General features: G+C 47.4%; 1 protein-coding gene across 8 annotated transcripts in view; it reads right to left on the bottom strand.

Moving 5' to 3' along the window:
* LOC142470725 (hepatic lectin-like) overlaps window positions 1-12,679 on the bottom strand; it is a 79,467-nt gene that overhangs the window by 32,807 nt on the left and 33,981 nt on the right. For 7 of the 8 annotated variants that reach the window (XM_075577397.1, XM_075577399.1, XM_075577400.1 and 4 more), the window contains exon 1: window positions 6,030-6,112. The exons of the other annotated variant lie outside the window; for it this stretch is intronic. In XM_075577397.1, coding sequence (XP_075433512.1) covers window positions 6,030-6,084 — 55 coding nt within the window. In that variant the 5' untranslated portion in view covers window positions 6,085-6,112. Of the gene's footprint in view, window positions 1-6,029; window positions 6,113-12,679 lie in introns of those variants that run through there. 8 annotated transcript variants of the gene reach the window in all.

The raw sequence follows: 12,679 nt of genomic DNA, 5'->3' as shown, positions 1-12,679 counted from the left end.
ATAAGGTAAAGGCTCTGAGCAGGGACTACAAGTCCCATGAGCCTCTGAGTAGTCACCTCAGATAGCCAATAGGGTTGTGTAGATTCTGGCTGACAGGATAGGGAAGTGTTAAGCAGGAACCACGCTAGTCAGTGGATGCTGGGATAGCATGGGGAGAGGAGGTGTGTGTGCAGGGGTCAGTGACCCACTGCAGTAGGCCAGTATCTTTCCCTAGGCCCCAGTGCAGGCCCTGAGACACCAATAGTTTGTGGCTGCTGCAGGAACAGCCCTTAGATAGGGACTTTGCCTGATTAGTGTATAGTATCAGTCAGGGACACAGTACTGCACTGAGGATCCTGTTACTTGTAGTTTGGGACCAGACTACGCTATGGAGTCAAGACTTGTGAGAGACATCCCCCTGAGCTGGGAAACTCATCGCGAGAGACTGCACTGGATCGGCGGATCATTTTCGAAGTGTCCGCAACCGGTTGCTGGAGCGCCCGGCAGGTATTTTCATAAGTGCACCAACATACCGGTACCTACAGGCGCTGATCCCACCTTGGGAGTGGGTTCCTTGGGGACACTCAGGGGTTAAGTGACCAAGGGACTGGTCGGTTACGTTGGACACGGTGTGGGATATACACGGTGGTGGGATACTACTGTACAGTGAAGCGTGGCGGGGCTCACTGGTATAATAAGGTTATTAATGTGTGTGATCTATGCAGTAAAGGTTAACATTATATTTGAGAGTTATTGTTATTGTTCAGGGGATTCTCACACATTGGGGATCCTGGGCAAGTGGAGGCGCTGCCAGTTACTATATTGTTGCCCCAGGCTCCCAGTAGCAGAGGCTCAGATCTCTGTGAGCCAGCAGGTAAAGATAGCACCCGTAGACATGTCTAGGTTAGAGGGAAAGAGGGCTACAAGAGTTTCTTAAATTCTGTATCAGTTGTTAGCGAGGGAGGTTTATGATGTCTCAGACCAATGCTAACTATGACGCCTCTATAACTCCTCCTATTACTCCATATAACCGCTGCCTATAACTCCTCTTACTCTATAAATATCACCCTATAACTCCTCCTATTGCTCCATATACCACCTCCTATTACTCCATATAACCGCTCCCTATAACTCCACATAACATCCTATTGCTGCATATAGCCACTCCCTAAACCTCCTTCTTTTACTCCATTTAACCCCTCCCTATAACTCCTCCAATTGCTCCATATAACTTCTCCCTATAACTCCTCCTATTACCCCATATAACCCCTCCCTATAACTCCTCCTATTGCTCCATATAACCGCTCCCTGTAACTCTATGTAACGTCTCCCTATAACACCTATTACTATATATAACCGCTCCTAACTTCTATTGCCCCATATAACTCCTCCTATTGCCCCATATAACCCTCCATATAACTCCTCCTATTGCCCCATATAGCCCCTCCTTATAACTCCTATTGCTGCATACAGGAATACCCCGCATTAACGTACGCAATGGGACTGAAGCAAGTATGTAAAGCGAAAATGTACTTAAAGTGAAGCACTACCTTTTTCCCACTTATCGATGCATGTACTGTACTGCAATCGTCATATACGTGCATAACTGATGTAAATAACGCATGTGTAACAGGCTCTATAGTCTCCCCGCTTGCGCACAGCTTCCGTACAGGTAGGGAGCCAGTATTGCTGTTCAGGACGTGCTGACAGGCGCATGTGCGAGCTGCCGTTTGCCTATTGGGCGATATGTCCTTACTCGCGAGTGTACTTAAAGTGAGTGTCCTAAAACCGGGGTATGCCTGTATACTCACTCTCTATAACTCCTGTTGCTAAATATAACTACTCCATATAACTCATTCTATTGCTCCATATAACCTCTCCCTAAAACTCCTTTTTGTACCATTTCCTATTGTTCCATTATTGCATTATTATTTAAAATATTTGAATATTGCATCCATTCTTTTGTAGCCAAATAAGGTGTCTGTTTTATTCGATTTCACAATGTATTGTTTTTTGTTTTGTTTATTATGATTAAAAATAAAAGCAAGTGGGAAAAGAAAGGAGGGCGAGGGGGAGGAGAGAGAGAAAGGAGGGAGAGGGGGTGAGAAAGAAAGGAGGGAGAGGGGGTGAGAAAGGAGGGAGAGGGGGTGAGAGAGAAAGGAGGGAGAGAGTGTGTGAGAGAGAAAGGAGGGAGAGGGGGCGAGAGAAAGGAGGGAGATGGGGATGAGAGATACAAAGGAGGGAGGGGGTGAGAGAAAGGAGGGAGAGTGGAGTGTGAGAGAGAAAGGAGGTAGAGGGTGTGTGAGAGAGAAAAGAGGGAGAAGGAGAGGTGAGAGAGAGAGAAAGGAGGGAGAAGGAGAGGTGAGAGAAAGGAGGTAGGGGGTTGTCCGAGAGAAAGGAGGGAGAGGGGATGTGAGAAACGAGGGAGAGGGTGTGTGAGAGAAAAAGGAGGGAGTGGGGGAGGTGAGAGAGAAAGGAAGGAGAGGAGGAGGTGAGAGAGAAAGGAGGGAGAGGGGGATGTGAGAGAGAAAGGAGGGAGAGCAGAAGGTGAGAAAGGAGGGAGGGGTGTGAGAGAGGATGGAGAGGGGCGTGAGAAAGGAGGGGGAGGTGAGAGAGAAAGGAAGGAGAGCGGATGAGAGAGAAAGGAGGGAGAGGTGGAGGTGAAAGAGAAAGGATTGAGAGGGGGGGTACGAGAGAAAGGATGGAGGGGGGGTGAGAGAGAAAGGGGGGAGAGGTGGAGGTGAGAGAGAAAGGAGGGAGGGGGAGGTGAGAGAGAAAGGAGGGAGAGCGGGATGTGAGATAGAAAGGAGGGAGAGCGGGATGTGAGAGAGAAAGGAGGGAGAGGGTGAGGTGAGAGAGAAAGAAGCGGAAGGTGAGGGAGAAAGGAGGGAGAGGGGGAGGTGAGAAAGGAGGGAGAGGGGAGGGAGAGGGGAGGTGCCACTTGAGACTTTGGGGTGGTAGGCTGATCAGGGGCTTTTGCTCCCAGTCTTGTAGAGAGGGACTGGGGGAAGTAAGTTAGCCCTTACATAGGGATACAGTAGGTGTTTGTTGCATTGTTTATTTTATTTTTGCATGCTGTACAGTGTTTAAAGGGACAGGCTAAATAAAGCCATGTTTTAATTTACCCCAAACTGTCTCCATTCGTGTACCTCTGCACACCTCGGTCTTCCAGTAACCCAGCAGCCAGCTGCCCTGCTGTATATTGTGGGTTCTAAGCTATTTCCTCAGAACTCTGAACTATTTTGAGCATTACTAGGAAGCAGTGCGAGATATAAACTTACACAAAAAAAGGGAATTAAAAAAGATAAACAAGCTTCAAAAAAAGGAAGTGTGCAGGGAAAACCGATTAAAACGGTTCAAAAAACTATCTTTCATCTATCGAACCATCAGCTGGAACTACACCCTCTCTTTCTCTCTCTGTACAGTGCTGCGTTATATAACAATATGATAGGGCAGTGACACATTATATATAATGTAAAAGACGATATCAATGTTTACAAATGCTTTACGGACGTTGTGATCTTTTTATTTCACGTTTGCGTCTTCCTGTAAATCACCAGTTGTGTTTTTCTTTGTAAAGATATTAGAATGCCATTATTAGTTAAGTGCAACTGGTAAAACCCATCTGAAACCGCAGCGAAGCATTTAAATAGTGCTGGATGACCAGTGCTCACTAAACTACAGTATGCTCTTGTATACCCGCTAACCAATGCCCTTAAACTTACTCCTACTGCTTCTGTTAGGCTCTGCACATGCCAATTAGATTGTAAGCTGTTTAGGGCAAGGACTCCTTTCTCTCAATGTTACAGGGAGGAGTAGCTCAATGAGTAAAGACACTGATCACAATGACAATGAGTTCGAAGCAGGGGACAATTACAAGTACAGGGGCGCATAGGAGAAGAAAACAAAAGACACAATTAATAATATTATAAACAATTTATCAGTGTACACAAATCGTGTACAACTTACTTTAAAATATGTAAGGTGGATCACAATACTCCCAAACTTCCCCAACGCCCGCGAGGAAGGGGCACAAATTCCTCTGAACCCCACGCCAAACAGTCCCAGTGTCTTGATGGGACGAAAATTGCTCAGCCTCTAAGATGGTATGAAGAAAGGCTGAAAGGTGAGGTCATACGCAGCGACGTAGTCATGTGACGACGGACTACGGAAGCTGCAGTGCGCATACCCACGAGGACGCCATGGCAATAGTGCTTTCAGCCTTTCTTCATACCATCTTAGAGACTGAGCATTTTTTTCGTCCCATCAAGACACTGGGACTGTTTGGCGTGGGGTTCAGAGGAATTTGTGCCCCTTCCTCAAGGGTGTTGCGGACGTTTGGGATTATTGTTATCCACCTTTGGATATTCCCCGCTGATCACGGGAGACAGGGATCTGCAGGGAGAAGTACCCAGACTGGGAGGAGATAGAAATTCTAGGTCAGCGCGCAGTATACCTTTTCCAAGAAAGTTCTTTGAAGCAGGGGAGCCTTGTGACCTTGGGCAACTCACTTTATCTCCCTGTGCCTCATGCACCAAAAAACATGGTTTGTAAGCTCATCTGGGCAGGGACGGCACCTGTAACAATCCTATGTGCTGTACTGTACTTCCTATCAAATCTCACATCGCGCACTCAATTCCCCTCCTCACTTTTAAAGCTTTAAACTCTTCTGCCCCTCCTTACATCTCAGCCCTAATTTCTCGCTATGCACCATCCCGACTCTTGCGTTATGCTCAAGGATGTCTTCCCCTTTGTATCTAAAGCCCTCTCCCGCCTTGAGCCTTTCTCACTGATTGCCCCACACCTCTGGAATGTTCTTCCCTTCAATATCCGACTAGCACCCTCTCTATCCACCTTTAAGACCCAACTTAAGACACACTTGCTTAAAGAAGCATATGAGTAGCACCGTGGCTGATACTATACACATGATACATAAAGCTTGAGACGCAGAACGCCCTCCTACTGTCTCTGTACGTTCTTCCTACCTACAATTAGATTGTAAGCTCTTCGGAGCCGGGACTCCTCTTCCGAAATGTTGCTGTTCCCTTGATCTGTTATTTGATCTTATTCCCATGATCTGTTATTTGTATAATTTGTTATTTATATGACTGTCACGTGTACTACTACTGTGAAGCGCTATGTACATTAATGGCGCTATATAAATAAAGACATACATACATACTGTGCTATGTAACACGTGCTATAATGTGGTTGTGAAGCGCTTTGAGTCCCACTAGGAGAAAATGTATGTATTTATGTATTTCTTTATTTATATAGCGCCAAAAGTGTACTCAGCTCGTCACAGAGAATACAGTACAGGGAATTATAATAATACAATAAGCGCAGCAAAATCAGACATTAGGAAAGGAAATCCCTGCCCCGCAGAGCTTACAATCCAAGAGGTATGATGGGAAACTTACAGAGACCGCAGATGAGGGAATAAGTGCAGAGGATGGCAGTGCTTGGCCACAATGGTTGGTAAGAGGGACAGTGGGTGTGGGACAGTAGCCATGAGTGCAGGCTGTTGGGATGCTTGATGTGTGAGACAAGTTTTAAGGTTAGTCCGCATTAAATCAGATTGGTTAACACCATAAGGCGCTATATGAAATAAAGTTATTATTACATGTATCCCCTCTGAATTATCATTATTATTATCATTATTTACATTGTAATGTAATTGTAATGTAATCATGGTACAGCGCTGCGTACCTGGGTGGCACCATAAAAATATCCATACATTTGTGGCTCTGTGACAAAGACCTTTTTGTGAGAGCCAGAGAGGGAGAAGTAACTGCAGTATGTCTATGTAACTATGACATATTGTGCTCAGGGTTCTCTTTCCACAGAGAAGTTAAACTTTTAGTGTGCCAGCCTGCGTACCCAACTCTTTACATCATACAAAAACACTGCATTACATATGCATTGGGGGAAATAAGTTTGTGATCCAAAGAGCTTACTATCTACCTGGTGATCTGAGATCACCCTACACCTGCTCAATTGTGCAGCACAACTGCACATCGATGGGAGAAAAGGCAATAAAGAGACGATACCTGAGAATATCATGTCATCGTGAAACCTCTCGTGAGGGCTGCAGTCTGAATCCATGGTTAAGGTGCTAACTCAGCTCAAATCTCTGTCTTTATACTGACAAGGACTTGATGCGGAAGGAAGTGATCGTGTTAAAAATGTGTTTTCCCACTTCTGCTGTCAAAACAGGGATATTGTGTTTTCAACTTCAGCTCTGCTTATTTTACTTTTATTTTGTTATTAAATATTATTATTAATAATAATAATAATAATATTAGCTAACCTTTACCTGCTAAGTTAATTTCTACCTGAACTGGTGGACGGTACATTTATTTATAGACTTTGTTTGGGATATCTATATCTGTATGTGTGCATGATGCTAAATAACAAATATCTCAAGTACATTATTAAGCCACTTGGTGGATACCTTCTGTTTACTGGTGGCATATATATACTGGGGGTGTATATATATACCACCAGTAAACAGTATACTAGTATATATATACCACCAGTAAACAGAAGGTATCCACCACAGGATTCAGAAGCCCAAAAGAAACTTTTACAAGTGTGTACTCACACTGGCCCGTGTGAGTACTTGGTTTTATTCTTTCTTCCGAATCCCTCCCTTCACCTAATTCACCAGGTGACCCTTAGACATATTTCCTGTTCTCGTCTGCAATCCCTGACCAGAGGGATAATAAGATACCGCTACAGGTGAACACTCACATTATGCCGTGTGAGTGAGGCATTATTAGTATGTAACGGGTGTTCCACCCCACCCAATCGCATATATATATATATATATATATAAATGTAAGGGGGGACCTATATGTTACCAGGTGTGGTGCGTTATACCTGTCAGGCTCACAGGAGGTCTGAGCCTCCGGCAGTGAGAGCCTGGGGTGAATCCTCTGGATCGTTCTCGGTTTCAGCGCCTTCACCTGTGTAGGGTTCTAGGGATATAGAAGTTTGTCTACACAGGACCCACATATACAATAACCACGTACTCAGGAATATATATAACCAGTTTACTGTAACGCAGAATATATATGCAGCCAATAACACACTCTAATAACGTAACACTACTAACACTCTCCTCTAGGGGTTATCTCCACTATGTAATATCAGTCCTCTCAGTGTCTCTTAGGCCTTGGACATAGTAAGCGCTTAGGTGCTGCTGCTGCTCGCTCTCGCTTGCTGCCGCTCGCTCTACCAGGTGCTTTTTGCTGTCCTTGCAGAGGAGACAGCAAGCGCTTGGGAGGCGGGTATCACTGTGTGTGTGTGTCACCTGGTAGCTGTCAGTGTGTGTGTATGTGTCACTTTAAAGTGGTCTGTGTTTGTGTGTCACTGGGGAACCTGTGTGTGTGTGTGTGTGTGTGTGTGTGTGTGTGTATATATTATATAATATTTTAAAAATTAAAAAAAAAGACATGTGAGAATAAATTATTTATTAACATTGTGCAACTTTGATAAATATATTCGCGCACGCACACACATCACACACCACACAGACACATACACACTGGTACACACACACATACACACGCACACACATACACACACACACACCACCTTGCTGCCACCCCTGCTCCGGGACACAACCCCTTCCTCACCCCCCCCCCCCGTGGCCGCACAACCCCCCTCCATCTCCCGCGCAGGCAGGGAGGCAGCTACGGTGATCGGGGCAGAAGGGGACACATCACCCGCTCCCCCCCCGGCGGCGCAAGCCCCCTCCATCTCCCGCAGGCTGACAGCAACAAGGATCGGGGCAGAAGGAGGCACATCACCCGCTCCTCCCCTCCCCCCGGCAGCGCAAGCCCCCTCCATCTCCCGCAGGCTGATAGCCACAGGGATCGGGCACAAGGTACACTCACTCACTCCGCTGGCGCCAGACCCCGTTCACATTTCCCTGCTCTCCTTCCATTGGTTGCTGAGGCGTCACGTGAGCGGAGTCAGCGCGTGAATTTTAAATTTTTCTGTCGGCTCTGTTCAAGCGCGCCTCAGCAAGCAAGGGAAAGCATGCGCGAGCCCCTACTAAAGCCGCTTTAATTGCGGCTGTAGGGGCTCAGTGGCAAGCAGCAGCAAACGAGAGCAAGCGGGAGCAAGCAAGCAGTAACCATGCCCTGGGCCTTACTCCACTAGGAGCATACCCGCCCACCACCGTGTATCCCCACACCGTGTCCACAGCCTACCTCCTTTTGTCCCGTGGTCAGCGCTGCCACGATGTGAATAGGTAATGTGAGAATGGTATAGGTTGGTGCACTTATGAAGGTACCTGCCGAGCGCTCCTGCACTCGGGCCAGCAAACAACTTCGCAAAGGATCAGTCACGTGATGATTCTGATCCAGGGTCTCCTCGCACGGGGTCCGCCAGGGGCGATCCCACCCTGGAGATAGTCTCTGTCTCTGGGGTGTAGGCCTGAGCCCAAGCCTCCGTTCAGGGAGCGCAGCGTCCGCTGTGTCCCTATCTATCACTAACACTAACGGGATAGTCACTAACTTAGGGCCAGTCCCTAAGCACCACAAGCTGGGGGAGTTCAGGACCTATCTGGGGCCTAGAGGTGTTCAGGCCTATTGCAGTGGGTCACTGACCCCTGCACTCACCTCCTTCCCCTAGCTCTCCCGGTCCTGCACCGACTAGCGTGGCTCAGCGCGCGAAAAGTATCAATTCCCTGCAAGCAGGGAGCTGCTGCAGCCCTATTGGCTCCCTGGGGTCATGTGGCTCTGCCCCTGTGCACCCTGGGGGTGGACTGCCCTGCACTGCGCATGCGCGACCTTCCTGTATTCCTCCCGGCGCTTCTGTGCCCTTGCGCATGCGCAACACACCTAGCAATGGCGGCGCCCTGCTCCACAAGCCGCCGGGACCCTCACGACGCGACCGCGGCCCTAGCAACGGCCCCGATCGCGTCCCCGGCAACCGGCCCGCTCGCGTCCCTGGTAACCGGCCGCAGGAGACACGCTCGCTGCTCGCGCATGGCCCCGCTACCAACAGGGGACCTGGCTGCAAGTATAAATAGCATCGACGTGTGATAACATCATCTCACGGTCTCCCCCTGTATTGCAGTTAGAACTTACGTGTGCATATCTAACTGCATTTTCATTTTTATGAGAGAAAAACTAACGTGAATGAGCCACGCATCCAACGGAGAACACCTGAAAGCCAGCGAGGAACGAAGACAAGAAGAAGGATCTGCATTCCAAAGGAAGACCCAGCGGCTAAAGAAACCTTGATGTGATAGAACTCACACAAGGCCGTGTGAGTTATCCCTTCACTTATACACTTTACTTTATGTACGCTCATCACCCTAGAAGTTTACTTCATAGACTGAAGGCTCAATAGAGGTGTTTTACAGCACATTTGACCTTCAGCAGAAGGAAATACACTTTTAAAACTACCTTCCCTCATACTGTCCTCCCCCATCTCTCCCTGTGTTCCATTACCATTAAGGGTTCTGGATAGAGCCTGTTGGGGTTTCGAGTCATACGAGGACATAACAAGACAATTACGAATTACTGAAAGGCTGTATTATACCCTTTTTTACTTCTTTATAGTTATTTATAGATCTATTGCATACTACGGATAGAGATAGCGCCCGGGTATTTTTCCTACTATAGCGGTAAGGCATAGTAAGGCTTCGCAGCACTCCACTAAGACCATCTCTCTCACACACAGCCCTATATACACACTGATAAGACTGTGTGTCCGTAATGTACCAGAGCGCAAGACAGCATCATATTCACTACAATGAGTCCCCGGCCTGAAGATCTTAACATTTAATTTTGGTTCCTAAGGAACCAGGGGGGATGCAGTGGTTGCAGAGGCACCGCACTCTTCCCCAGGGTATTTAAATTAAATGCCGGGGGGGGGGGGTGAGAAGAGCAGGCAAGGGGAGCACAGACTGAAAAGTGTGCGCAGCCCTGACCTAAGGCACAGAGAGACAAAGTGACTTGCTCAAGATGTTCTTACCATAGATAGAAAGATTACGACCGATAGATGTTACAAAATGGCTTCGTTTTTTTACACGAGATATTTGTTAATGTGTTGGCAGGGGCAGCATGGCACTCAGAATACAGATTGGAGCCTGCGTGCTGCTTCTGTCTGTCAAGATGGCAACCCACAAGTAAATGGTTAATCATACCATCATAGCGTTGGAGAGAGCCCCAGCCCCAGTAATATGTCATTTATGTTGTTATTATGTGTTTTACTACTGTGTTTATCTGCGGGACTCATAGTGTACCTGGGTCTGGAGCAATGGCAGACTAACACGCATACAGTGAGTCAGGGGACTAGCCATTGAGTGGGCCAGGTGCTGTGTCCAGGGACATGGGAAGCTAGGGAAGGACGCGCCCGCCTGCTGGGAGAGTACACACTCCAAGGCCGGAGCATTGTCCTCTCCCCGGCAGCGAAGTGTCTAACCCAGCGGGAGGCCTGGAACTGATCTCAGGGACCAGAATTCAAGTCCTGTTCCATCGGCGCAGTTCCCATCGGCTAGTTCGAATTTCCCATGCTACCTATAACAAGCTCCAATTAAGGGCAGTCCTTAGGCACTTGCTCCACCCTCTTTTTAGGTTGGTCCGTTCGAAACGCCCCCTCCCCCCCCCACACCCCACCATGCTCCGGATTGGCTCAGCAGGTAAAGGGAAACCGCCGATTGGGCAGCACCCGGTTCTCCACGATTCCAAATAGAGGCGGGGAAACTATACAAGCCAATGGCGATCCGAGCTCTGCAAATGTTCCAGGTTGGTCTCGGTGGCTAGCGACCATCCTACTGTATCATTGGACTGCATAGACCCGGAGCAGTCTCCTCTTGTGACTGGGGAACTGGGTATTTAGCAACTACTTTCTGTGGTGGCATCCTGAGTCAGCTAGCTTCGGCAGCGACCCTGCAGCTACGAGCTAGGAGTCCCACATAAGTCTCTGCTTTGTGGGGTTATTGTCAAGGCCAGTTTTACAAACGGTGCACCCTTAGGCACTCACCTTTTTGCCACCGCCGCCCTCTTCTAGAGCCACGGCGTCAAATGGCGCCATCATGTCAAGTGATATTAAATGACACCGCAACATCACGTTGTCATGGCAACGCGTCGCCATGTATCGTTGTGGCGTCATTGGCTGGAGGGTGTCGACGGAGCACCGGCCCTCTGAAATCGTTCCTAGTTGGGCCTACTGGGAAATACCGGCCTAGTTATTGTTGTGTTTTTGCGCGTGTGGATCACTGTTGGCTCCAGCCAAATAAACTAACGTTTATTAACCTCTGCATTCTGCCTGGTAATTGCGATCTCAGGTAGCCTGGTCAAACGCAATAGTGACAGTTAATATTTAGCATCAAACATTGAAAGCAACATTAAACACTTCGATCCGACGTGGGACTCACTCTACGAATCAAAATGCAACTATTGCATATTTCCAGTGAATGGCTCCACTGTGTCTGTCCACGAGGAAAGGGATTTGCTGAGGGAGTTATTTCTGCTGATAACATTTCGATGATGTTGTTTTTAGGATATATCTGTATTTCTCATTTTGTCGTGACACTATATGCGTCTGTTCCTTTATCTTCCCTGTTACTCAGGCGCCGAAATGAAACTAAGCACTTTAGGATAGGCACTCGTTATGTGGAGCAATAAATACATTGTCAGAACAATATAAGAAAATGCTACAAATATGCTTAACCCTTTCAGTGCTGAAGGTTCACGCCACCTCCGTGGTCACAAACCCCTCTGGCACTTACACGTCAACCGCTTTTCGGAGTGGTTACCCCGCCCCCTTTCAGTGTAGTAAGCGTACAGCCCCTGCAAATCTAGCAGAGGTACAAGACGTGCAGTGTTTATAATAAGGGCCCCCTGAAGTGGCACTTTTATTTGCATTCACCATTGGTGCGCAAACTGTGGGGTGCATTAAAGTTTATGGGGGGGGCAGGGAGGGGGGGTGTGAAGCGCTTACAGAAACCCCGTGCTCTTCCCCGAAATATTTAAATTAAACGCCGGGGCAGTGCGCGAGGCTTCTTTATATCCCATACCTCGTCTTTGGCGGCCTCTGGCGACGCATCGCTATGGCAACGCGGAGTCAAATGACATTCTAAATCATCCAAATTTAGCAGTAGAGATTTTGTCTTTATTCCTGAGCACTTCCATTTGTTTGTTTTTTTTAGTTAGAAAATCATTTTCCACATCTTTTATCCACTGCTCAGCGTGAGTAAATCTGTTGCTCAAAGAAGATACTTGCACTTTCAAGTTCCATTATTGCCTCTTTTAAACGCTGGGTGTGACAGGTTAACATTGGTTCCATTGTTTCATTGACTGCCTTAAATTGATAAACAGATACGAATCTGTTAAATAAGAGAATTGCCTTATCTCTTGATAAGAATCTGAGGAAGCTGCTTGTTTTCCTTGCAAAGCGGTGTCCCCCAGGGCGGCCATTTTGCTTCCTTGCTTCTTTGTCCCTCTGACTCCTCTGTGACTAGGGTTCCGAGGTGGCATTTCCAAACACACTGGACAAAAATGTGGAAAGATGCAACGCGCTCGAGAAAAGTTGGTGGGGGATGCATGTTATTTATAAATGATCTGACCGATACGTCATTTGTTTTCTAAATTTCACTCCAGGTGGGCCCCAATTTGCACCATTTCATATTAGAAATAGAATATGAAATTGTGCACACTTGGAGTGAAATGTATAAAAA

The sequence above is a fragment of the Ascaphus truei genome, chromosome 20 (genome assembly GCF_040206685.1).
Source record: "Ascaphus truei isolate aAscTru1 chromosome 20, aAscTru1.hap1, whole genome shotgun sequence".
In the NCBI taxonomy this organism is placed as follows: Eukaryota; Metazoa; Chordata; class Amphibia; order Anura; family Ascaphidae; genus Ascaphus; species Ascaphus truei.
Note: the sequence above shows the minus strand (reverse complement) of the source record. Positions and strands in the feature narration are given on the sequence as shown.